The sequence below is a fragment of the Acomys minous genome (genome assembly GCF_964271855.1).
Source record: "Acomys minous genome assembly, chromosome: 10".
Lineage (NCBI taxonomy): Eukaryota > Metazoa > Chordata > Mammalia > Rodentia > Muridae > Acomys > Acomys minous.
In genome coordinates this window covers 4,474,618-4,500,396 of record NC_140491.1, presented here as the reverse complement: position 1 = coordinate 4,500,396, position 25,779 = coordinate 4,474,618, and the positions used below count along the sequence as shown (strand labels likewise).

The following is a 25,779-nucleotide window of genomic DNA, read 5'->3' as shown; positions in this document are numbered from 1 at the left end:
TAATAGGATTCCTCCATGTTGGAATTAAGATAAACCACCCCAAACTTATTTATGTAGTATAGTAGGGAAAAAAATCCTGAGTATATTTTTTAGCCTATATGCCACATCTTCAAATAATATACTTGTTCATAATATTAAAAATTATATGCATTGCAAAGTACAAAAATGATGAGATGGAAAATTGGGGTTCCGACATTTCCTGAGCACCCCAGCAGATCATCTCATACATTCCCTTTAGAGGTCCCTGAGCTAAGCACTCAGGGCGGTGTGGAGTTGGGGTGCAAGTGTCTGACTGGCATGGGTGAAGCCCGGAATTTGATCTCTGACACTGAAGGAATAAAATAAAACAAAACAGAAACCAGTCATGTGACACGTAGAGGACTTGACGTTTAGTCACTGCTTGGAAAGGCGCAGGTTTGACTTGCAGACAGCTGACAAGCTGGAGACGTTCTCAGGCAAAGAGTAAAACAGGAAAGTACTGGAATTCTAAACCACACAGTCGCTAGGACATCATGTAAACTTTCACCCTAGCGTTCAGTACAAGTGAAAGCGGCATTTGCAGCTGCTAAGAATAGATGTGGTAGCTTTATCTGAGAAGGCATTCCACTGTGACTCAGAGGTCTCCGAGAACCTGGCAGCCATCAGAGTTCAAGAGCAGCCCTGTTTTCCATTAAGTTCAGTATTTCTCCAGGAAACCTCTAAGTCACTTCTTGTCACATGCTGCAAAGGCCGCAAGGCCTTTGGACTCAGTCACATGAATGTTATGGTTGGTATATACCACACCACATCAAGGCAATCTATAAACATCCTCACAATGTCAACTATATATTTTGGGGGAAATTAATGGAAATAAGATATTAAAAAAAAAAAAAAAAGATCATGACTTCAATGTCCTACCTTAACACCTTGTCTCAGTGCCCAGGGCTCTAAATCCTGTTTAGAATTATAGGGGTGTGTATGTGTGTGTGTGTGTGTGTGTGTGTGTTTGTGCTGTTCCTACCCAATCACTAAAAGAAAAGCAGAGTTTTTTTGATCCCCCCATTGCTCTGCTTTAGAGCCTGCCATACATCAGAGACCGCATACTTGTTGTTGAGTTTTGCCCACCATCTTCTGCTCATATTTATGCATAAATAATATGGAAAAACATTAAAAAATGAATGGACATATATTTCTAAAGAACTAAATGAGATAAAAATCACCTGCTCCTTTTCTAACACATTCCTAAATTGATCCTTAGTGGCGTCACCTTTGGTACCCAGGTCCCCAGGGCTTGGGCAGCCATGAACAAAGTTAGAGCCAGGGGTAGGCTTTTGCCACAAAAGCACTTACAAGGCTCTGGTTTCTGAATAATTTACTTAATTGAATAATTCATTTACTCATCAATTATTTACTGAGTGATTAAGACAGGCCAGACAGTCGGATTCTGGGGGCAGGGTGATGAACATGGCAATGATGGCCACCGCTTGCAGGAAGCTGCAGTCTGCCGGATGATTTACATGAAACAAAATACAAAGCGGGGGCCAGACGCTACCAAAGTTACGGCCTTCCGACTTCACGCCCCAGCTCATAAATCAATATTCAAAAATGTTGACAGGTTAAAGAAATGCCCACTTGGAAAAAACACATTTCCCAACCCACCACTTGAAACGAAAGATAAAACTTTGTTCATTAGTGAAATACCATGTTCATCAGTGGTCCATCTGCATATGTGCCGCACCTTACGTGGCTTTCTCTGACTCTGACCTGACCTGCACTGGCAAACACAGACATCGTGAGTAGGTATCTAGTAGCAGTGCTAAAGATGTAATTTTTATCCTACCGAAACAAATGAAATGTTAAAAAAAAAACCCTGTATCTACCAAGAAAACACAATCATATTTCAACCATTTAATTATGTGAATTATTAAACAAGAGGCCGGCATTCTGTTAATTTCAAAGGAATATAGCAGCATTATACGAGGATAAGGCAAAAGTAATTTATGTATTTTAGAAACGTTAAAATAAAATTGGAGACAGACTACAGTAAGCAGGCGAGAAACTTCTTGGAGACTTCTTAGAGACAAGCACTGCTGGAACTTCAAGGCCTTAATTATTGCTATTTGTAATTCTTCCTGAGCACACATGAATAAATGCACTAGAAACCTAGGTTTGTTTTCAAAATGGTCTGAGCTCTCAAAAGAGGGCACACCTGATGTGGTTTCATAAGGTGGAAAGTTGAGTCTGAATATAGTCCTCAGAAAGGAGGAGGTGAAAGAAAACAAAACAGGTCAAGGAAAATGAGACAACTGTAAATTCTCTCGGGCGGTGACAGAGGGAGAAGAGGAGGTGCTGCAGGCCACAAAGTGGGTCACGACAGCAGGAGGACCTGTCAGGACTCCAGCCCTGCCCCGTCTCAACCCTCTCAACTGTCTAACTGTTGAGGAGCCTGGCCTTCCCTAGTGACAGATGTCACCTTTCATCTTAGAGTCAGTAGCAAAGGACTAGCCATAGATTCTTGAAACGACTCACAGTGTTAGAATTTTTTATTTTGGGTGCAAATGCTGGCACCCAAACAACACAATCTCTGAACAATCATGGACATATTTTATAGACAGACACTAAAATCCCAAATCTTTCCTAACTATAGCTGTCCATGGAGAGGGCAGTATCAGGGACAGTTTGTAAACCTCCCATGTTTGAAGGAGAGAGAAACATGTTTTTTGTTTAGATCACAAGTGGGAGATGAGTAAAAGACTTGTGAGAGAGCAGGTGATGTTTATCCCCCTAGAAGTCAAACCACCGTGTGGGGGAGATTGGTTGTTAACCAGCTGAAAAACATTCAACAAATGCTGAGAGGAGGTATAAATGTGAGCCAAAAACAAGAGGCGGGGCCTTTGGAGACTTGGGATAGTTCTGGGTGTTCATTGCTCTACTTTGAGACACTCCTAGAGAGAACTGCTCAAGGGAAGGCTCCAGGGCTCCGGGCTCCTGCTGAGGTTCCTGGTTCTGGTTACTCCAGGTTCCAGCAGAAGAAATCCTGCTGATTATGCCAGGAGAATTGTTCCTCGGAACTGATATCCTTACGGTTTTGTTATTGTGTTCTTTAATCCTCTTCTCCTATTGTTTAGGTTAGTAGTTGGTTTATAAGTGAGGTACTCTTGGTTGTTAAGTTCATAATGAAATATATTTGTTAAGAAAATTGAGCCTACAAGTGGCGCCCAATGTGCTTTGGGCATCATGGGTAACTTAACTTCTAATGTTGTGGAGGAAGATAATGGTTTTCAAGATATAGTAATGCTCTTTCAGGGTGTTGGCAAAATCGCAGCTGCTGTTACAAAGTCCTTTCCTGCCTTACACCCAGATGGAATCTTTTGTTTTTTCTTGGTCCTTTTACTGTATATCATATTCAAAAGGATTGGAGGAAAGACCGATAAGATATAGAAACCAGAAGGGTCAGTAAATTCTATGCTTCTGTAAAAGAAGGCAGCGTTGGCCGTACAACTAGAGAATGTGAAGGTAGAGGTTGAAGCAAATAGAAAACAAATTGCGCCATTGATAAAGGATAAAAACCTGGTAACTGAGAGCAAGTGTTTCCCACAGTTGCCGCCCCGCCCTGCTCCACGGGCCAGGTGGTCAGAGCACCAGCGTGTGGAAGGGAGCGGAGAGAAACAGGAAGCTGGAGAGGCTGTTAAAAACCCACAGGAGCAGGAGAGCAGAAAAACAAAAGGGCATTTGGAGGGAAATGTTCCCATAGAGGAACCCTCCAGAGTCACACCATCACTACCAGCTTTTCCAGCTCCTGTAAGACATGTGCCGGCTCAGAATGGAGCTGAGGATTATGATGAAATGGCATGGATTCCAATAGATATGTTTGATTTAAAATATTTTTAAGGGATCTGTTGTCAGGTATGGACTACATTCCGCTTTCGTCAAAGAAATGTTGAATAACCGGGCCACGCAGCATAGACTTGTTCCCCAAGATTAGAAAAGTTTGTCTTCAGTGGTATTAGAAGCGGCACAACAGCTGCAGTGGTTACCATGGTGGCGAAGGGAGGCAGAGAGAATAGAACAAGAAAACAGGAGAAAGGAGATAAATGTTAGTAAAGAGCAATTGCTTGGTGAAGGGCGATATGCTGACTTAAGACAACAAGTCAAATACGATGACACGATGATCGAACAATGTCGTGCTGCAGCCTTAAGAGCTTGGGACATGGTGGAGGAACCTGGTAAGATAACCGTTCCCTTTACTAAGATAGGGAAGCCGTCACAGAAGTTGTGCAGAGTTTGGGATCAGCGCTAGATAGAGCAATAGCAGATGCTGACACCAACCAGGCATTGAAACTCATCAAGGCATGTGAGAATGCTAACATGGAATGTAAGAGGGCGATTAGACCTTAAAGGAAAGAGGAGCTCCATTAGATGAATGGGTAAGAAAAACAGTTAATATTAGCTTTCCAGAACATCAAAACAATACAGTAGGTCAAGCTACGGCCAGAGGTCCCAGATATCACATGTTCTGTTCTCTGTAGTGTGGTCCTGGAGGATAAAGCCAGTGTAATCTAGGATACAGATGCCCAGCAAAGGATGAATGTCAGGAGTCTCTGGGATGTGGCCTATTTGGATCCACCCATCCATCATCCATCCATCCATTCATCCTTTTATCTTTTTGAGAAAGGTTCTCACTATGTAGCAATAGCTGGCCTGGAACTATCTACGTAGACAGACCAGGCTGGTCTCAAACTCACAGTGATCCCCATGCCGCTGCCTCCTAAGCACTGGGATTAATGGCATGTGCCACCATGCCTGGCCACATAATTCCAAGCTCATGTACGAGTTGTAACTCCCAAAGGAAGAAGGCTTTAACTCAAATTTTAAAACCTAAGTCACTAGTTTGGACAAACAGTGGAAGGATATGAGAGCCTGTAGAGTTTATAACCACAAGTTTAATTATGCTGTAAAAATTTCACTTATTCTGTCATATATTAAAAATAATGTCTTTTAGGAGACGCTCTCCAAATCTTTCCACTTTAGAATGTTTTCCATGTAACACGACTACTGTGTCCATAGCACCTTGTGTCACTAATTCGAATGTGCTCAGAAGCATCTTGCATGACAGTGATGCTCTGATCTTTAAAAAAAAAAAAAAAAAAAAAAAAGCACATTTCTAAAATATCCACACACAGCTGTAACATGATACAGTTTTCATACTGCACTCAGTGGAGCCATGAAGCTCCTTACGGACCACCGTGATGGCAAGGTGGAGGCAGAGGGGAAAGCCGCAGGGGCGTCTCTCTACCTTTCATGCTAACTGGAGCAGTTTGCCTTTCATCAATTGTACAGCTCGTGATTTAGCCAATGTTTTGTTTGGAAAATGGATTCCGCTCTAGAAAGAAAAGGAAAAGCAAAAGCCACTTTCAGAGTTTAAAAATTAACTGTCCCCCACATTCAGTCAAATACTATGGTCTAGATGCTAAGGGATTCCAAACACATAAAAGAATAGGTCGCACAGCCAGTGTGTCTCCGTCAAAGAAGGCAAGGCGGGTGACCTGAGGCTGGGGCACTAGGTTTAAAGCCAGGTGGGACCCTTAAGGTGGTCTCTTTGGTTGAGCTGGTCTCACAAGGCTGTGTGCAATGACGGCAAACACAGGTTCTGACTGCCAAGCTCTTGATTGTAACACAGAGGGGACCCTCAGACCAACAGCAGCACCAGCCTGCTCAGGGTCACACATATTCAAACGCCACGGTCCCCAAAGGCCGCCAGAGACACTTTAAAGAAAAGTAACTCAGGTACACGGACCTGTGTTGTTTCTGTCTAACTCTGCCTAGTCCCTCAAAGACAAGATCATCTTTGCAGTCATTTCAAAAGCCGCCCTCACAGCTGGGCGTGGTGGAGAACAATTTTAAAGGATCTTTGTGAGTTCGAGGCCAGCCTGGTCTACAAATGGAGTCCAGGACAGCCAAGGCCACACAGAGAAACCCTGTCTTGAAATAAACAAAAAGCTTCCTTCAGACCAAGGGTCCTTTTGAAGTTCCTCACCTGGGGACTCTGCGTAGACCACGGTGGCTTCTAGAGGCCTCAGGGAATCGTCCTCATTACCTCAGCAGCCCTGTGATCGAGGACACCTAAATCACTCACTGACTGTTAATTAAATGAATGCCCGAAGCAGAGCCCCATGTTAGGAGTAGGAGAGCGTACAGAACGCTGCTCTTAGCTAAAATAGGAGTGTGAGGAAGGAGTCTGTCTCCCTACCCTTCTACATCCCACATGGGGCTTTATCACAGTTAGCTCTAAATTCCCTTTTCATTCACCACACATTTGCTCAACTATGTTCAGAGCAGCTTTATTTGTAATAGCCAGAATCTGGAAACAACCTAGATGTCCCTTAACTGAAGAATGGGTAAAGAATCTGTGGTGCATTTACACACTGGAATTACACAGCTGGAACACTCAGCTATTAAAAACAAGGAAATCTTGAAATTTGCAGGCAAATGGATGGAACTAGAAAAGATCATCCTGAGTGAGGTAACCCAGACTCAGAAAGACAAGCATGTTGTATACTCATAAGTAGATATTAGCCCCATAAGACAGGATAACCACACTACAATCCGCAGACCCACAGAAGCCAAATGACAAGGAGGGCCCTAGGGAGGATGCTTAATTCTCATCCAGAAGGGCAAGCAGAACAGACCAGAAGTGCTTGAACAGAGTGAGAGCCTACCACAGATGTCCTTGGAAAGACTCCACCCAGCTGAGGACTGAAGCGGATGCTGAGGCTCACAGCCAAACTTTGGGGTGGAGCACAGGGAGTCTTAGGGAAGAGTTGGGGGTAGAGGGACCTGGAGGGGCCAGGAGCTCCGCAAGGAGACCCATGGAGGCAAGAAATCTGGGCCCAGGGGACCCTGCAGAGACTGATGCACTAACCAAGGACCATGCATGGAGAGGACCTAGACCCTCTGCTCAGATGTAGTCGATAGGCAGCACGGTCTCCTCGTGGGTCCCATAACATGGGGAGTAGGGCCTACCGCTGACATGGGCTCTACTACCTGCTCATTGAGCTCTTCTCCCTGGCAGGACGGCCTTGTCAGTCCACAGAGGAAAAGGATGCAGGCAGTCCAGATGAGACTTGATAGGCTGGGGTCAGATCATAAGGGAGGAGGAGGGCTCCCCCTTTCTGAGGACTAGGGGAGGGTAAGGAGTCTTAAGTTGGTTTCTGTATTTGTATACTAAGGAAAAGACAAAAAACTTTAACTCATGATCGCCATCTGCTGGATAAAGGTTGAATGTGTCTCCCAGTTAAAAGCTGGAAGTTTTTAATCATAGGTGTGTATCATCTAGATGTCTCCCTCTTATATAAGTACAAGGGGACATATAGTACTCCCCAAGTTACGGAAGGAACAAGCCACTGTCCCCAAAGTGATCACAGTGTTCTATGGAGACAGGAGAATAATACCTTGAGTCATATGTGGCATTGACATGTGTCAGAAAAAAACATGTGCCGCGAGAAGACCTGGTTATTACCTAGAGGGGAGAGTGTCGGGAGTGCAGTGGGGTGGGTGTGGGTAAGGTAGAACTCGTCCCAGGAGGCCTTGGTGCTAGCTGCCTTCCAATTCAGGAAGCACCTAGTTTCATAACAAAGGGGGCGCGGGAAGGGGGGCGGGAAATAGTCAGCCTTACCCACCTGCAGATGAACTGCACCCAAGAGGCTCCTTCCATCCTAGGCTGCACCCAAGGGAAGACACTGAGAGAATCAGAGACTGAATGACAAGTTCAAGCTACAGGAAAGGCCCTCGGATACACCAGAGCACAGGGTCTGGCTAATTCTCTCTTGAGGTCTGTGACCTTGGTCTAGTGTCTTATCCTCTCTGTCACCGATTCCCTCATCTGTAAGCAGGGACAATTAGTTCCTCAGACGGACAGACATGTTCATAGCCCAGCATGCCACTATACCGCTGGGCACCTGGGAAAGGCCACACGAAATGCTTAGTGTTGTCACCTAAGAGCGCGAGAGTTCTCGGCCACTGATACAGCATCAACCGCAGGATACCTGTCACTGTCGGCCTGAGTGGACTTGATTGCTTTAGCTGTAAAATGAAGGCATTTGACAGAAATGGTGAAGGAAACACTATAAGTGATTGTGGCTCAACGAGTGCGAGAGAAAGCACCAGGTTATTCACTGTTGTACGACTCACTGTCGATAACAAATCTACAAAGTGCTATCATTTTGTATTACACAAACATAGTAATTATAAACAGGCACATTATGTCTGTATCTGTATAGATTTGTGCCTGTGTATATATGTCGGTGTGTGTGTCTGTGTGTATATGTGTGTGTATGTTTATGTGCCTGTGTGTATATGTCAGTGTGTGTGTGTGTGTGTGTGTCTGTGTCTACATATTTGTCTCTGTGTGCATGTCCCCATGTGTATGTACTGTGTGTGTGCCTGGGTGTTTATATAAGTGTCTGCCTGTGTGTCCACATGCCCAGGTCCTCAATGATGCAATGGGACACGCTGGCAGGGAGTTTGCTAGAGTGTCCAAATCACAGCGCAAAACAGGAGAGAGTGAAGACCTGTATACGATGACACTTGGTCCTTGGGCCCTTGCAGCAAGATTTTAGGCCATACTAAGATTTATTAGCTTATTGATCTGGAGAATCAATAGTAAGCCTTGCGATGAGGTAAGTGAAGGAGAGGTAGAGGGACACCAGTAGCAAGTGAAAGCAGGCTCCTGGGATGACGGCTTCTTGTTTCTAGAAAGCGCGGCGGGTGGGGAGAACTTCACGCCATGGGGGACTAGTGAGGGGGAAGGACGGACCCAGGAGCCCAAGGACCCAAGCCAGCATCTATTTAGAGAGCTTCAGCCTTAGAAGCTCCCAAACTGCAGAGATTAAGACGCCTCTTTACCTTTCTCTGTAGGCTCACTTTGTCTTTCTTGGCCCATGCCAGGAAATGCACTCAGCAAGCCCCGGGACAACATATACCGTTTTTGATAGCACAGGTACCAGAGCAGAGACTGGACGCCTATGGAAGCGTGCTCTCCCACGGCGACCACGCCCCACGCACCTTCTCAATCAGCTCGTAGCTCTCCTCCAGCTTCAGCAGCCTGTTCTGCACCGACGTGGACGCGCGTTGGTAGACGGCCCGCCACTCCTCGAAATCACTCTCGGAAATCTCGGCCACGGCGAAACACAAGGTCCTCAGCCCTGCAGAAGGCAGCACACCCCAGGAGATGCAGTCACAAGGATAACGTTTCCGTTATTTTACCAAACCCAACTTTGAGTAGTCTCACTGAATTCAAACAATTTGCTGAGGTGGAGAACCTCAGTGTCAAGTGTCTGGAATGCTCTCCCAGCTTTTAAACTTTGTATGTTGCTTACGATTCCCAGGCCCTTGAGCCCTTTCTACATCTAGGGTGACTTCTCTCAACCATGTCACACCACACTCCTTGCCGTTCACAACCCGTGACGTACGTGGGTGTCTGCCCTCGCTGTCCCAGGCTCCTCCCTGGAAGCACCCCTTCACTCCCTGCAAGACAGCCCTATCTCCTGAGAAAGGAGCAGAGTGCCTGACCCCTGCATCATCCAGCTGGGCTTAAATCTGTGGCACTGTATCAAGAGTACGTTTTCCTTTTCCTCTTTTGGTAACTGGCTGGGAACTTACTTGGGGGCAGCAATGAAGAAGCAGCCCAAGGTGAGAAAGAATGGGGCGTGGGGTGTGGGGCGTGGGTGCGGCAGGCCAGTTGGGACGGAGGAAGCAGAGCCTATGTAATCTTGTTGCCTGAGTAGAGGAGTCCAGATGTCCACCCTCCTCCCCAAACCTGCATGACCAGTGAATGTGTAGGTTTCTGAGCTCTTGAATTCTTGGAAACTTGGAGAACATTACGCCCATGTGTTCTGAAGTCTGTCTATCTATCTACCATCTATCGATAAATCTATTTATCTACCTATCTATCATCTATCTACCAGCTATCATCAATAAATTTATTTATCTATCTATCTATGCATGTATCATCTATTAATCAATCAATCAATCTATCTATCATGTATCTACCAGCTATCATCTATCAATAAATTTATCATCTATCTATCATCTATCTACCTATCTATCAATCTATTTATCTTTTTTGTCTAATGTTTATAGAAAACATTGCTATCTTCTCAAAGCCTTCATTGTGAGGAAACAAGGAGTTGAGCAGGGGCCAGGCTAGCGGAAACAGGAGTGGAAATGGAGGTGGGACATTTAGATAGTCCTTGAATACTGCTACCAAGTGCAAACGGTAAAATGCTGCGCATTCTCCGAGTGACCGCCCATCACCTCTGCCCGTCTAATCCGGAGCATCTCCATAGGCCCTGCGACGCTTGCTTCTTACATCACCATGTATTTCAGGAGGATAGCTACGCGGCTGACTTGATTTACCATGTACTCTGAGGCTTCACTGGCATGTGGTAGGCTCAATTAAAAGATGTTAAGTTATAATAGCATAACTTTTTACACAATCATATAGTGTTCATTTCTTTTTTTTTTATTATCCAGATCACAAAAGCTCAGTTCTTTTGTTTTTCTTCACTGATTCTATTCTAAAAAGTGACACAGATTTAAAGACCTAAGTACTTCAAATGGGGGCCAAAGCCTCTCAGCATTTTAATAGAATTTTTTTAAAAGAAAAATAAAAAACCCACGTGGGAATAGTGCATAGGAATATCTAAACCATCATTAGTAGCCAATGCGTCACCTGAGGAATATGAAAGTAAAACTGCCAATAACCCTGCAAGGTGTCGAAAGCCCATGACTTCTTTGCATTTCCATCCGGTTCTATTTCCACATAATGCTCACCTTCCGTAGCAAACTGCTCCAAGTGTTTTAGGGTGATTTCTTTGTACTTTGAAGTCTCTGCAAGTCGTTCATAAATTACTGTGTCCTGGAAAATAAAGCAGAAAGTATGGTGGATTAACTAAGCCCCCCAAATTTAATAAGACTCAGGTCGGCAACAGCATCAGTTCTGAGTCTGTACAAAAACTCCCAGGGGTTTTCTTTTGCACACAGACTACTCTTTTGTCTTTCAGTAACAGCGATTCGCCAAGGACAGGAAGGAATACAGCTGGGCCTGTGGGTTTTGCATCCATGGATTCAATCGACCACAGACAGGAAACACAGCCCGGCCTGGAACGCCGGGGCCGCAGAGACCATGCACACGCTTTTCTTGTGATAATCCCATAAACGGACCGCTAGTACGTTTCACATAATGTCTGCATTTCGGTAAGAGTCGCCAGTCATCTAGAATTGGGTGGAAACACGGAGAAGGAACTGGGCCTAATGGTCTGCATTTATATTCAAGGACTGTGAAGCAGAGGCAGGAGGATGGCTGTGCAACACACAGAGCAGAGGCAGGAGGATGGCTGTGCAACAACACACAGAGCACCATCCCTGAAGGTTTTGTAGAACCCCATGAGCTGTGTTTAGGGGGGCATGCTCTAGAACTCAGGAAACGTTGGGAAATGCTGGCCTGACAAAGAGTCTGCCCATGCAGCTTCCCCCTTGAGCCCGGGCCTCAGTGTGTACATAAAACGTCTCTGACTCTAGAACTTTCCAGGGACAGGGGGACAAACTTGAGGTATTGTTGGACTACCAAATGTCCCGAGAGGTTCGGTGGGACAGAACGAGGACCCCCAATCCTGGAGCTGCCTCAAACAGCTAATGCCTCGGACTGGGTCCAGCTTTAAGACCTGGCTGACTTAATTTGTAAAATAAAGTTCCTGTTTTACAAAACAGTTTTATTTCTTTGGTATTTTCACACAGCGTGTTCTGACCCTATGCTCCCTACCCCCACGACCTATTTTAAAAATCCAGTTGGTTTTCGCTTTATGCACCATTTGCCCCTCTGCTTTTTTTCTCCTTTATAAATTGCCTATTGTTCCCTTACTTATTCACTGGCTTTGGTTTTAATGTCTTAAAGAACCTCAGCATTCAGCCTTTACGGATTTCTTTTTTTTTTTTTTATTAGACCAGGAAAAAATAAATCATTTACCTGCAATTACTGTCTCAGTGGTAGTACCCACTGTGGGGTTTCTGGTCTCGGGGCTGAGATTTGGAAGCTGACCAATGGGGGGTGATTTATAGCCCTTGAGAGAGACACAACCAAGTGACGTCAGAGCAGATGGGATATCCCGAGCCCCAATTAGGAATTTCTTTTCATTTTTTCAGTGGTGGGATGGGAAGGAAAACAGAGAAGGGAATGACAGTTTGCAACCATGGCTCCTTCTTGAGAGGGAAAAGAGTAAATTCAGAGTTCTTTTTAAAATAGCAGTTCATGAAATCTTCCGTGAGGTTAACGGAGGCCATTTTCAGAGAAAGGAAATCTTTAAAAACTTGAAAAACAGAAGTGGTATATAAAAGAGGAGGGAGGTTGGATCCTGCCGTGTATCTAAACACGCTGGTGCTTAAAAGAGAGTCAGTTAATTGTCTACGGTCTCTGTGGTATTGAGAAGACCGAGGGTGGAGGGTGGAAATGTGGCCTTCTGCAGCAAATGCATGTCTTCAAATGACAGTCACAAGGGGTTGGCCATGTTTGTGGGGAATAAAATACTTAAGAGACACTTTTGGGGACATAAAGCCCTCCTTTATTTAGAGGGCTACAGTACAAGTCACATTTTCAGGAGTGAAAAAAAAAAAAACCAAAACAAAACCGAAAACCTTCTCCATAGATACTAGAAGAGGTGTGTATGACATGAGGTCAGACTTGGAACTTGTGGAAAAATCCTTAGGGGATTTGGTGATCTTTTATCCTGGCCTTCAGTCAGGAAAAGGTGGAAAAACCAGAGCTTTTCTTGCGGAAGGTGTGGTGCAGCCAACTTACTGTTGGTGTGGATGGGCCCTGGGCTTTGAGGAAAGTTAAACCCATTGCTAATCACTTCTTTTTGGTTCACTTTCACTCAAAACATTGTTTTCCTCTTGATTTTTATCTTTCTGTCTTTTCGGAGACAGGGTCTCACGTAGTTCAGGCAGGCTTTGGATTTATTACGAAGCTGAGGGTAACTCTGAACTCTGACTTCTACCTCCCAATCGCTGGGATTATAGGCACAAGGCACCACCTCTGCCTCTTACTGTGTTTTAGACTGAAGTTCAGATTCAGCTCTGGATTTGAAAACGTATTGTTGTGAATGTGTACATGCAGGTGTGCATGCACACGCGTGTGGCGGCCACTGGTCAACCCCTAGTGTCATTCTTCAGGAACTTCCATCTTATTTTTTTGTGATACAGTCTCCCAGTGGGTTGTGGGGCTTGTGTGTTGGCTACAGCAGCTGTTTAGCAAGCCACAAAGAGCCTCCTATCTCCACCTCCCCTAGGATTACAAGCATGCTCTTTATTTTTTACTTTTATGTGGCTTCTGAGGACCAAACTCAGCTCCTCATGCTTGCATGCTAAGCATCTTGCCCTACTGAGATATTTCCCCAGCCTTACCCAAAAATGTATTTTAAAAAGGAATATTTGCATGTAGTTCTTTGTGTAGGGTTGAGGTCTAAGGAAACAATCTGTAGTGGTTTGAATAAGAACGGCCTCCATAGGCCCATATATTTGAGTGCTCAGTCATCAGGGAATGGAACTGTTTGAAGGGATCAGAAGGATTAGGGGGCGGGGCCTTGTTGGAGAAAGTGTGTCACTGGGAGTGAGCTTTGAGGTTTCGAAAGTCCACAACAGGCCCGGGCTGCTCTCTCTTTCTGCCTACAGATCAAGATGTAGCTCTCAGCTACTGCCCCAGTGCCTGCATGCCACCGTGTCCTCCCCACCAGGATGACAAAGGGTTAAACCTCTGCAACTGTGAGCAAGGCCCCCAACTAAGTGCTTCCTAAGAGTTGCCTTGGTCATGGCGTCTCTTCACAGCAAAAAACAGTGACTAAGTACACTCAAGTAACATGACACGGACCGAGCAGGCTATATTTAGGAATATGTATGCATATACACATATGCATGTGATGACAACTAATGGGGAAAGGGGGCACAGGCTTGACAGAGAGCAAGGAGGGGTTTATGGGAGTGTTTGGAAGGAGGAAAGGGAAGAGAGAGTTGGTGTGGTTATGGTGCCAGCTGAGTGTGTGGTGACCAGAGAACAGCTTGCAGGAGGGGGCTCTGCCCTTGTACCATGCAGGCCCCCAAGGGTTAAACTCAGGCTGGGGGGCTTTGGGTGCGATCCTTTGTCCACTGAGGTATCTCACTAGTCCACGGCATGCTCATAGTTAAATATACACAATTATTTCCTGTGATAGGCTCCCTTCAGAATCTGATGTGGTAGGGAACTGCTAAGAGCAGCTGATTTCAGATATAGTCTGTTTGGACACAGCATGGAATTTTAAGAGACACTTACTTTGAAATTTTCAGTCGCTTTAAGGTTCCTGCAGAATTAAGTGTGTTAGTCAAGTTTCTCAAGTCTCCCTGTGGCTTAGAGTAAACTTCTTGAGTAAACCAACGTTTTATTTGAGGAACTAGTACTTTCCTCTAATTGGCTACTACTGCTGATATAAATTGTAACCTGTATGTGCTTCCATTTTTTTTAGCTTAAAAATTAACAAAACAAGGTATCTTCTTTACAGAAACTCTTAAGAGGCATGAAATATAGATCACACGCCAACCCAGGCACTGTTTCTTTATACTGTATGTTACATGACATTTTCAGTACTGCCGTCTAATTTACTAACTTCATTCTCCCCTCAACTGTGCCTATTTTAGAATTTACTCCACTTATTGATTTTAAAAATTGTTTACGATTTCTAATTAATCCTACGTGTATATCAGAGCCCCTTCCCAATTTTCTTCTTGAATGAAAATACCTGCACCGTCTTTATTTATCATGCTGAGATTCCAAACATCCCGAAGCAGTCATCTTACACAGAGGGTCTAATCTGGAGTGAACCCATGTTTCTCCTGTTAGGTGTTCGCTGGCCCGGTGTGAGATTTCCACACATAGCTCTGGCTCTGTGCTTTGCTGTGTACTTGCCAACCTCATGGTTTTATAGCCTTAGCAGGGGTTGGCATGAGGTCTCCTCAGCCCCCTTGCATGATTAGAAAGCTCAGCACTCTGGTCTTGGCCTCAGAGTAGGGGAGCTGGCTTGCACCTGAGCTCTCTAATTGGACTTAAGGCCAGCTCATTAGGAGGGAAACCATGCCTGGTGCTAGAAACCTAGCCAACTGGCATCACTAGTTGCATCTAAAACTCACCCTTATACAAACGGCTAAGTGAAGCTCTCACCTCACATTAAAGAAACTTCTCTTTGCAGCAAGCAGAGGCCGCCACAAGAAACCACAACTGGCCAGGATGCAGACCTCAACTGGTGATGAGTCCAGCCCTAGTCAGATGCCTTCACAACGCAGCAACACCTGTATCTAAGGCTCAGGGAACGCCGCGGAAGAGGTGAGTGGAAAGGCTGTGAGAGCCAGAGGACCAGAAAGTCTTTTGTGAGATTGTGCCTCCTAGAAATGAAAGGGGAAGCTAAACACTGAAGGGTGAAATCTTATGGGCCCCACCCGTGCACGAAGAACTACATGCAACCAAGGAACGTGGAGAGAAGAGCCGGTCTTCTTTTGGTTTGTCTGCGTGGTGGCGCAGGTGGCCCTGGAGGCCGGAGGAGGATGTGGCTCGTCTGGAAGGTGCGTGGGTGCTAGGAACCAAGCTCATGTTCTCTGGGAGAGGAGCAAGTGCTCTCCAGGGTTGAGTCGTCGTCTTCTTCTTCTTCTTCTTCTTCTTCTTCTTCTTCTTCTTCTTCTTCTTCTTCTTCTTCTTCTTCTTCTTCTTCTTCTTCTTCTTCTTCTTCTTCTTCTTCTTCTTTTTGGTCCAGATAACTTCACTCCAATTCCCTTTCCTGGGTAATCCAGGCTTCAGCCCCTGACAAGCCCTGTGTAGCTCCCAGCTCACTATCTTGGAAAGCGGTGTTAGTCCACTCAGCAAGCCGAGTAGAAATCCCCAAACGATCCTGATAATCCTTCCCCTCAGCACCTGCATACATCAATTACCAGTTCCTAAATCTCCCTCCCCGGTCTTCCCTGGGCCTGTCTCCATCCACCCCCGGCAGCTCTTGCCTGGGAGAGAGTCGATCAGGCTCTGTCTGCATCTGTTTGCAGCCCTCAAATCATCTTCCCCAACATCAGGGAAGAAAGTACGTGCTCTTGGTGGAGGCCAAGCAAGCCCATCACCTGAGTCACAACCCTTTTGCTCGCTCCACGTCAAACTACAGTTCTCAAATGTTCCTTGCTGTTTTATATGCTTACGCCTTCTTACTACCTAACCCTACTTCAGAGGGGGGAACAATACAACACAGAAGTGAATACTTGCAAACACTCTCTCTGATTACAAACAAACCCAATGTCTTTTATTTTGTATCCGATGCTTTAAAACCTCAAATAAAAGTTTAGAGGTAGAATACTCAAAACTTTAAAAAGGAAGTGTGTGCTTTGGGTGTTGTGAAGCAGGCAGGTGCCAATCACCGACGTGGGAGATCTTACAGTGCTGTTGCCATAGGAATGTGGGAGATTTGCACTGTGTGGCATAGCGCGCCACCACCTAATCACCTTCTCTTTGTGCACGTCCCTGGCTAGAGACTTTGGTTTTACTGTCACATCTCTAAATCCAGCTCGAAGCCTGGTGATAAAGCACTCACGATGAATACACGTTAGGTGTCCTAATCAATGTGAACACAAAACCCAAAGAAACCACATCACCACATTCAAAAATCGTGTTTGATGCTTTACTACCGAGGCACTTAACTTTCTCAAGGGGAATTTAAACAAAAAGCCTTGGCTTTGTTAAGTTCCCGTTTCCCAGTCTCCATGGAAAATGTGAAATTTCAAGCTGAAATGTGCAAAGAGCACCCCAGGAAGAGATCCTGACTGATCTTAGCAAACAATGGCCCTGTTTGGTGGGGCTCTCGTTTTTTTTTTTTTTTTCCCATGAGTGTAAACATGTTTTAACTACTAGGAAAATTCAGCTGGAATACACGATACTATCTCTGCTGATATAATCTACTCAATCCCGAAGCTAACCGGCAATCAGCAATCCTGTAACATTTAAAGCAAGACAAACCAGCGATCCCAATGAGAAATCACAGCAATGATTGTGAGCTAGCTCTCTCCCCACTTCTACGGTCTTTAGGCAAGCAGATTAAAATTGGAGTGTGTCATTATTATATTCTAACACAATTTAAAAATATTTTCTGTATTTAGTCATCTGCTAATGTAGCTAATATAACACAAACCTCACATATCATGTACTAAGAATTGAATTACAAAAGTAACCTATGCCAGACTTTTTCAATGCACCAAATGCACCCAGAAGGAGTTCCCCATTTCACCAGATGGGGCCAAATGCTGTCACTATAAAACACCAACAAAAGTAGATGTCATCGGCTTCATGCTAAACAGCTGTGTTACGTTTCCATCGCAGGATGCCTAACGCAAGCATTATAAACCATCATAAATCAAAACTGTAAAAGGCATAAGTAAAAACTTACAGCTCCTTTGCAGTAAAGCCGTAACTTCCCGGATGGAGTGCGAACCACCACCGACATTCTTTTCCTAGCGCTGAAATAAAGAGGTTTTTCCGTCACGGGTCACCATACGGCAGATCTGCATAGGCATGTTTCTGTTGTGCTTCACGTAACTTAATGCTCGTGGTGAAAAAAATTAATCCCACTAGATTATGAGCCATTTTCTTCTGTATATGCAAATTGTCTCCTGAGTGTACACCTGGGTGCCTTGGAGAGTTATACTTTTGTTTTTTTTAAGTCACCAGAGTACCATCTATTGTCTTAAAGGAATAAACAAAACAGCTCACCAGACATCAGTGAGTGTTAATACTCACTAGAGTAGCACTGTGTTTAATATGTTAATATCTGAAAACTATTTGAGCTAGTATCTTAATAGATGGGTTATATGCTACATCTTAATAATTAAAAACAAAGATGATAATTTAAAATATATAACCACTTATAAAAGCAAATCTTAGTCTTTTAAGAAGCAATATAAACATTCATTATTTTTTTAATAATTGTAGTAGGCCCTTTTCTGAGAGGGGTGCATCCCAGGACTCCCAGCAGATGTCAAAGACTGGGGATAGTGTCAACCCAATACTCCATTTTCCCTGTACATACATACCTATGACAATGGTTAATTTGTCAGACACAGTAAGCAAGTAACAACAGTGACTAAAAGAACAATTACAACAATACAACTTAGTAAAAGGTATTTGAGACTTAGAAATTGCTTGCTTCTAGAAGTTTCCCTCTGGTATTTTTAGTGTATGGTTGACTATGGGGAAGTGGAGAGACTGTACTTTAGGAGCAGAGCAAACTTGTCTGTCCTACACGTGTTAGCTCAGTCCTTCCCGATTCATGCTGTTCTGAGTCCAGTTCTGATTTAATGGTCCCAGGCTCATCACTTTACTTCTCCAGTCAAGTTATCTAAGGCTGGGAACCCTCTTCTGAGACCCATCAGAATCAGCCGGCCATTGCAGAGAAAAGGCGCCGCATCAGAGATGACCATGAGAAGTAGGAAGCAGACCCACACTGACCACCCACACTGACCACCTGGACACTTTGTTCCTCTGGGAAGCCACCTCCCTCACCCCTGCAAGGCCTCAGCTCACACTGGTCACCCTACAAGTCCTCCATGTGTCCTTCTTGCTCTGGACCCTTAAATTTCACTCACTTGCATTGAATCTCTCTCTCACATTTTATTTTATTTATTTATTTATTTATTTTTAAGCCTCCGTATTTGGTCATGTGGTCACCCCAGATCAAGACAGCAACCAAAGTCAGCATACTGTCTCTCCCGGGCAGTATGCACATTTGCTTACGCAGGCAGGAAAAAGCTCAAGAAAATAGAGTATTTCTTTTCCTCAAACAAATCATTGCTTTTTTGCCATTGCGGTAGTTTCTGCAGTGTCCTATGAGAGGTAGCACACAGTCTTTAGAGACCCTGTGGTAAGAACATGGTTGACTGGACAACAATGCATAATATAAGTCTGTGTAGGAGTGATGTAACTGAAGGCCTCTGTTCTAGCCAGAATATTAAAAAGTCCCCCATAAGCTTCTGTATTTGATAGTTGGTCCCTTGGTGGAGCTATTTAAGAAGTCCTGAGACCCTTAGGAGATGAGGTCTACTAGGTTGAAAGGGGCTATTTGGGCAGAGGCCTCCAGGATTATGGCCTCTTCTGGCCCTAAGCCCTTTGCTCCTGGATCCATAGAGATTTAACCAGACACAAGCAATCGCCACCACGGATAGAGCTCCAAGCACCTTGTATGGACTGTTTCCCTTAAAAACATAAGCCAAAATAAACCTCTCATTTTTATCTTGCATCTGGCAACTTCCAGCATCCTGCCCTAGTGTGGAGGAAATTAATGAACACAGCCAACATAATTGCCCTTTAAGGAGGGAGTGGGACACTCACTTTGCTTCCTGTTCCTCCCAATGTGATGGTGACTCTACTTCACAGAAACAAGTGGACGTAAGGAAAGTGCAATTATGATGGAGGCTTCCTAACTCTTACTAATTTTGTTCCACACAAATCTTGTTGCTTCTTGGTATATCTATGTCTTGGGGTCTCTAGATGCTATCTATAGTTTGGAGCTGAAATCTCCCCCCCTCCTCCAAAAGCCTGTGTGTTGGAGGGTTGGACCCAGAGAGTTGCTGTTAGGCAGTGGGACCCTTTAAAGGGCGGGAGGTCTTTAGGTCGTTGCGGGTGTAGCTTGAGAGGGACTGTGAAACCAGAGTCTACTTTCTTGTTCCCTCTTTGGAGGTTTTGAAGCGTCTCACAGGTGTCACTGCAATCTTTGAAGACCCTGTGGTAGGACCGTCAGGCCATGAGGTGGTTTACTCTTTCCTGCGTTCCTGCCTCACGTGTTGTCACATCACCACAGGTCCAAAACAGTGGAGCTCATTGAGTGGTGAGTGCAACCTCCAAAAGATGTCAAGCTCAGCTTATGTTTAGAAGATGATTATTTCAGGCATTTGCTATCCCGTTGGAATGCTAGCTAACAGGCCAGCCAGGGGGCTCTGGGTCCTATCTTGTATCTGTGATTGAGACAGTTGCATTTCCAAAAGACCTTTGAGCTGCCATCAGAAATCATGTAGTGCCACACTCTGAAGAATCCCTGTATGCCTTCTCTGCAGACAGAGAACCCAGACTGCATGGGAGATCTTAGTATTTTGCTTAAACACACAAATAAAAGTAAAGCATATATTCCATTTATATACAGGAAAACCCAAAGATGGATGAAAATGTATCCCCCCCACCCCCCGACAAATTACAGAGCCGGCGTCTTTACCTGGTAAATTCTAGAACATTGAGCAATTCATATCTTTCCTCCTGCCCCAGCTGCAGAATAAAAGAATTGGAAATATTTTAGGCTTCTTGGAAATAATCACTGGCCATAAAGTTCTTTGTTGATACAAACACAGTTTCCCCTCCCCCCTTCTGAATTACGGAAGAGAATTCACTGAACTTTCAGGTTAATGAGCAGTGACGGGTAGGAGAGGGTTGAGAAGGATCCGCGTGTCGTGGAAGCAGGCCTGAGAACTACGGAAGCCCAGACGGAGACTGGGAGACAGGATTGCCAAGGGACAGTGGTGACTGTCCTGAGGTTAGTAACTAAGAGAGTATGGGCTCAAGGAGCCCGAGAAAGAAAATGAAACAGTAAAAAAAAAAGTCAGAATTTTATCTTTAGAAAATAATGAGACAGAATTTTTAAGAAAAAATTTGGAGATAGGAAAGAAATAGCTTAAAGAAAGAAATATATGCACAAAGATATTTAGCTATGAGTACATGCATGGGCATAATAGAAATGCTAATGATAATTTTTAAAGTAAGATATCATTTACATTAAAGAAACAATAGAGATCCTCAATGCAAACTGTGTAGTTTGATAAAGGTACTGCCCAGTGTAAACACCACCCTGTCAAAGATGCAATCAGTCTTCTCCCTGCCCAAGGCAACATCGTTCCTTCATTATAAATCACCTCTGCAAACTTTCTAGCTGCACACAGATGGATGTACAAAGGATGCTTTCTTTTGTGGCCCTCTTCAACACAAAGTTTCTGTGATTCATCCACATTCATCTTGGCTAAAGAGCCAAGAATTCACTCTTTTTTTTTATTCTTTTTTCCAAGTTTTAAAATTTTTTTAATTAAAAATTTTTTTAAATAAAAAAATTTTTTACATATACATTTATATTATTCCACATATAGAATTCACTCTTTTTCATTGTTCAGATTGTCAGGAGGATCCTAACCTGTTCATTCTCTCCAGCTGATGTGCTTTCTGTTTGTTTCCATTTTTTGGAAACCACAGCCACAGCAACTATGAACATGCCATTCTAAGTCTTTTGCTGGACACATACTTCCTTTTCTCCTGAGTAACTGAGGACCGAGTGTAGCTGCTGGACCGAGGCAGGCTTTCCTTTATTAGAAAACTCTTTTAAAAAAATCACTAACATGTGCTTCTGTGAATGTTTTTTAATTTTAGCCTCCACAATGGGTGTATAACAGTGTTTCATTACGGTTTTATATTTCCTTGATGACGAGCCATGGTCTGTCATGTAGCTGTTTGGATATCACTTGCTGTGATGCATCTATTTGCCCACTTTTAAAAAAATCAGATTCTGAATAGTTAGCTTTTTGTTGTTAGTTATTTGGAGACCGGGTCTCATGTAGCCCAGGCTGACTTCAAACTCACTATGTAGCTGAGGCTGGCTCTGAACTCCAGATCCTCCGGCCTCTGACCTGCCGTGGATTGGGCTAACAGAGCAATGTGCTGTGCCCGGCCTTCTGGGTACTCACATAGCCAAACATCTAATACTGTTTGGAATCTGGAAGAAGAGACAAGTGGGAAGATGGATTCAAGAGAAAGAACTCTCCATTTAATAGAAGAGAAAAATCAGTAGATACATCTAGTTTTGAAGAGTCAGTGTTGTCTACCAAGCATATTATCGGTTCAGCTTTGTTACGTGTTTAAAGATTATGGACAGTGGTGCCCGCCCCTGAAGGGGAACCCATCAGGTTCGCTGTACTCTTTTCCTTCCTGCCTTTGCCTTTGAAGCTACGTAACTGCATCACAAAGGTTTTTAAAAAGCCCCTAAAACATAGTGACTTACTGAATCGATGATGACCGAGTCAGGAGTTCTTCCCGTGAAGACAAAATTCAGCTGCTTGGCCGCTCTGACCAGAGCCCCCTCGTCTGCATCAGGGGAGAAGGAGAAAGAAGAAGAGGACAGTCACATGTAATGTATGCAGACATAAAGGGCAGACCCCAGAGGAAGGGGGGCAGTGTAAGCATCGTGTTCCCAAACCCCGACTCTCGCTGGTAGACACCCACACCTGAAAGTGGCAGCTTGAAAAGACCCCTTCCTCAGGCACGTGCTTGGGAACGCCTCTCTGCAAGCGAGCAGCAGGAAGTCTCTTCAGGTTTCATCTCCGCTCCCCCCTCCCCCCACCCCTACCCCCCACCCACTCCCCGCCACATGCTAAAAGGCTGAATGTTAACTCCAGTTCCCTAGGGAACTGAACAGAGGCTTCATTTTATGCTAGCTGCTTTTCTCAGTGTGTCTCAAAGTCCTGTCACTACTGAGAGGGGATAACCAGACAGACAGACAGACAGACAGACAGACTGACTGACTGACTCTATCTGAAGCTCTAATATTCCTTACTCTGCTTTAGAAATTTAATACATCTTATAAGTCATAACCTACTAGTTTAGAATATGGTTTTAAAATACAAAGTACATCAGCCGGGCATGGTGGCGCACACTTTTAATCCCAGCACTCGGGAGGCAGAGGCGGGCAGATCGCTGTGAGTTCGAGGCCAGCCTGATCTACAAAGTTAGTCCAAGACATCCAAGGCTAACACAGATAGACCCTGTCACAAAAAACCAACCAACCAACCAAACAAACAAACAAAAAACCAAACCCCAAAACAAAATAAAACAAAACAAAAACCAAAAAAACAAAAACAAAAACAAAACAAAGTACATCATTTTTCCTCCTAAAAGTTTGGATTATTTACCTCATTTTGTCTTAAAAAGAAGTCTAAAATCAAGACTAAATAGCAGACATTGATAACTAATAAATATTTTATGGAATCCTGTGAGGTGAGATGCTTATAAAGGGAACAATTACATGTATACAAATACTTTTATTCCCTTGTATATACTTTAATTACTCAATTTTCCATATAATTCATTTTAGAAAAATCACATACATAAAGCAACATTCTCTCTCTCTCTCTCTCTTTCTCTCTCTCTCACACACACACACACACACACACACACACACACACTTTATCCTGAAAGCCAAGTTCCTAACTAGGAACGTTTTTAAAATCTAAAATTATAATTTGGTTACATTCTATTTTTAAATTAAATTGAAACCTTAAGACCCATAATACCAGCCTTCAGAACGCTTTCCTACAGAAAAACACCCAGCGGCTTGCTCTGTACCTGGCGATGCTGCCTGATAAATGATCTTCTCGCCGTCTCTCTCTGGTACAGCTGTGTGGCAGACGGCCATCATGGTGAGAAACTCACAAATGATCGGCGCGGTTGGCTGTGAGGAATAAATACACAATTCATCCCTTTTTATTTAAGCACTTGGCATTCATGGCGGTGGTGGTACTTCATGGCCGTTTATGAAGAGTACAGCTGGGAAGCATCGGCGGTGCGGGGTTACAGCCAAGATTGTTATGAAGAAAACGTATTTAGAACTCAGCTTATTCATGCTTGTGCTTCCCCGTTCATTCTGTTAAACATTTATTTAACATGACTTTTTGTGCTCTTAAATATAAGTGGTAGAAGAAGATGATGATGAACTTGGTCCTTAGCGGACAGAGGAGACGTTCTAAAATGTTTACTTATTTGTTTGTAATTTCTAGCCAGATTGAAATTTCAGGCATCTAATCTTTGAGCAAGGATGATGATGATGTATGCATCTCTCTGTAATGCTGTCCTCCCTGCTCTCCGAAAATGGCCACCTTAGCCCAGTACATATCTATCTATCTATCATCTATCTCTCTGTCTGTCTATATATCTCAAGCAATTACTGAGCACTAGCAACTCTTGGGGCTTGAGGGAGAATGAATAATGAATCTCTTCTGTCAGCATCTCAGATCTGATGAGAAAGGAACCCACACACTAAATATTAAACATCTTCACGCCTGGCTTCTTTCTAGAGAGAAATATCATTCAAGCTAATAAAGAAAAATACTGTGTGTCTATATTCTTATAACCTCCAATTGTAAAGTGAACCAGTTGGAAAGGTTAAGTCAGGCTATGGAAACAAAGGCTGCTTGGTCTAAGAGAGTGGACAGGGCACACGTGGTCCCAGCCACAGGATGCTTAGACTTGTGGGAGGCAGAGCAGACGTAAGCGACAGCATTGCTTATGGACAGCACGCTAAGGACTGTAAGGAGACTGTGCAAATGTCATGTCGAGGTGACAGGAGTTGGTGGCTGCTCATGAGATGCGGAGATAGATATACGGAAGAAATCTCAACCTTACGAAGAACTGAGGACAGAGAATTAATTCCCCTGGGAAGAATGACATGTGCCTAATAAGGCCCCAAAGGGGGAAAGATGGAAGTATTTGAAAAAAGAAAGAAAGAAAGAAAGAAAGAAAGAAAGGAAGGAAGAAAGAAAGAAAGACAGAAAGAAAGACAGAAAGAAGGCCAACGTGGCCTCTGGAGGAAGAAAGAAAGAGTTGCTCAAGGCAGAGTGGTGATGTAGGTGGGCAGACTGTGAGGGCTGGGGGAGGCCAGGGAGGCAGTGTGGCTTGCATTCTCGGGCAGCAAGTCATCAGTGAGGACAGAAACCAGGAGCTGGGCAGGAAGCTGAGGCAGCACTCCATCCAGGGGCCATGGCCGTCTGGACAGGGGAAATACAGGTAAACGTTAGCTTCAGGTGATGCTTGGGCTACGTCGTAAGTCAGCCCTAGGATGGGCAGCTGCTCGCTTACTAACATAGTTAAATCCTATGTATACCCCCGAGGCAGATGCACCCTCTAACACATAAGGAAGGCATTTTGACTGACGATAGAACACCTTGGATTTTAGTCTAATTTCATTTTCTGCTATTTTTAAAAAGAAGCTCACTGACATTTACATATTTTATACTGCCCCACCAGGCTAGATGATTCTGTTTCCGCACCATTTTACTGCAGTCTCTCGTCTATTTCTCATATCTACAGCCCTTCCATACCTACTTCCGTTTCTTCCCCTCTCTGTCCCTATATGCTTTTCAGTTTTCTTCTAGCTTTAGTAATACTTAAATTTTGTTTCCTAACTCCCCTTTCTATTTAGGAAGGCAGAGAAAATAGACTCAATGCAATCACAGCAGGAAATTCTTTAAGTTTAGGGAAAGGTATAAACCTCTGGGCACAGCAGGCATTTAAAACATTAGCATATATAAAATAAAATGAACGTAAAAGATCATATAAGTAAAAATAATAAAGAAATAAACATGGAGAACATCTGAGAAACGCTCACTGGTGCTCATCTCTTAGGGGACAGATAAGGTCTTGATGCCACTTACATGGTTATTCTGGAGATTTTCCAGCAGTGACGGATCATTAAATGTTTTTTCATCTCCAAACTGTGAGCTCTGCCTAAAGGAGAAAAATAAAGCAAAGTTGGTTCATTTCTATAGGCCTACTCATCTGCTTATAACCAATAATGAGTGATTACTCTCAATGCATTAGAATAATTGATTTCATGACTATCATAAAACATGTTTTAAAAAAGATTCTAAGTATTAATGAAGTTATTAAAATATGTA

General features: G+C 43.9%; 1 protein-coding gene across 4 annotated transcripts in view; it reads right to left on the bottom strand.

Annotated features, from left to right (window-relative positions):
• The window catches only part of ATP8A1 (ATPase phospholipid transporting 8A1), a 225,650-nt gene that overhangs the window by 96,251 nt on the left and 103,620 nt on the right, over positions 1-25,779 (bottom strand). For all 4 annotated transcript variants that reach the window (XM_084797285.1, XM_084797286.1, XM_084797287.1 and 1 more), the window contains 7 exons: positions 25,537-25,609; positions 23,453-23,558; positions 22,113-22,195; positions 20,289-20,338; positions 17,475-17,544; positions 10,813-10,897; positions 9,043-9,182 (listed from right to left, as the gene is read on the bottom strand). In XM_084797285.1, coding sequence (XP_084653411.1) covers positions 9,043-9,182; positions 10,813-10,897; positions 17,475-17,544; positions 20,289-20,338; positions 22,113-22,195; positions 23,453-23,558; positions 25,537-25,609 — 607 coding nt within the window. The remainder of the gene's footprint in view (positions 1-9,042; positions 9,183-10,812; positions 10,898-17,474; positions 17,545-20,288; positions 20,339-22,112; positions 22,196-23,452; positions 23,559-25,536; positions 25,610-25,779) is intronic.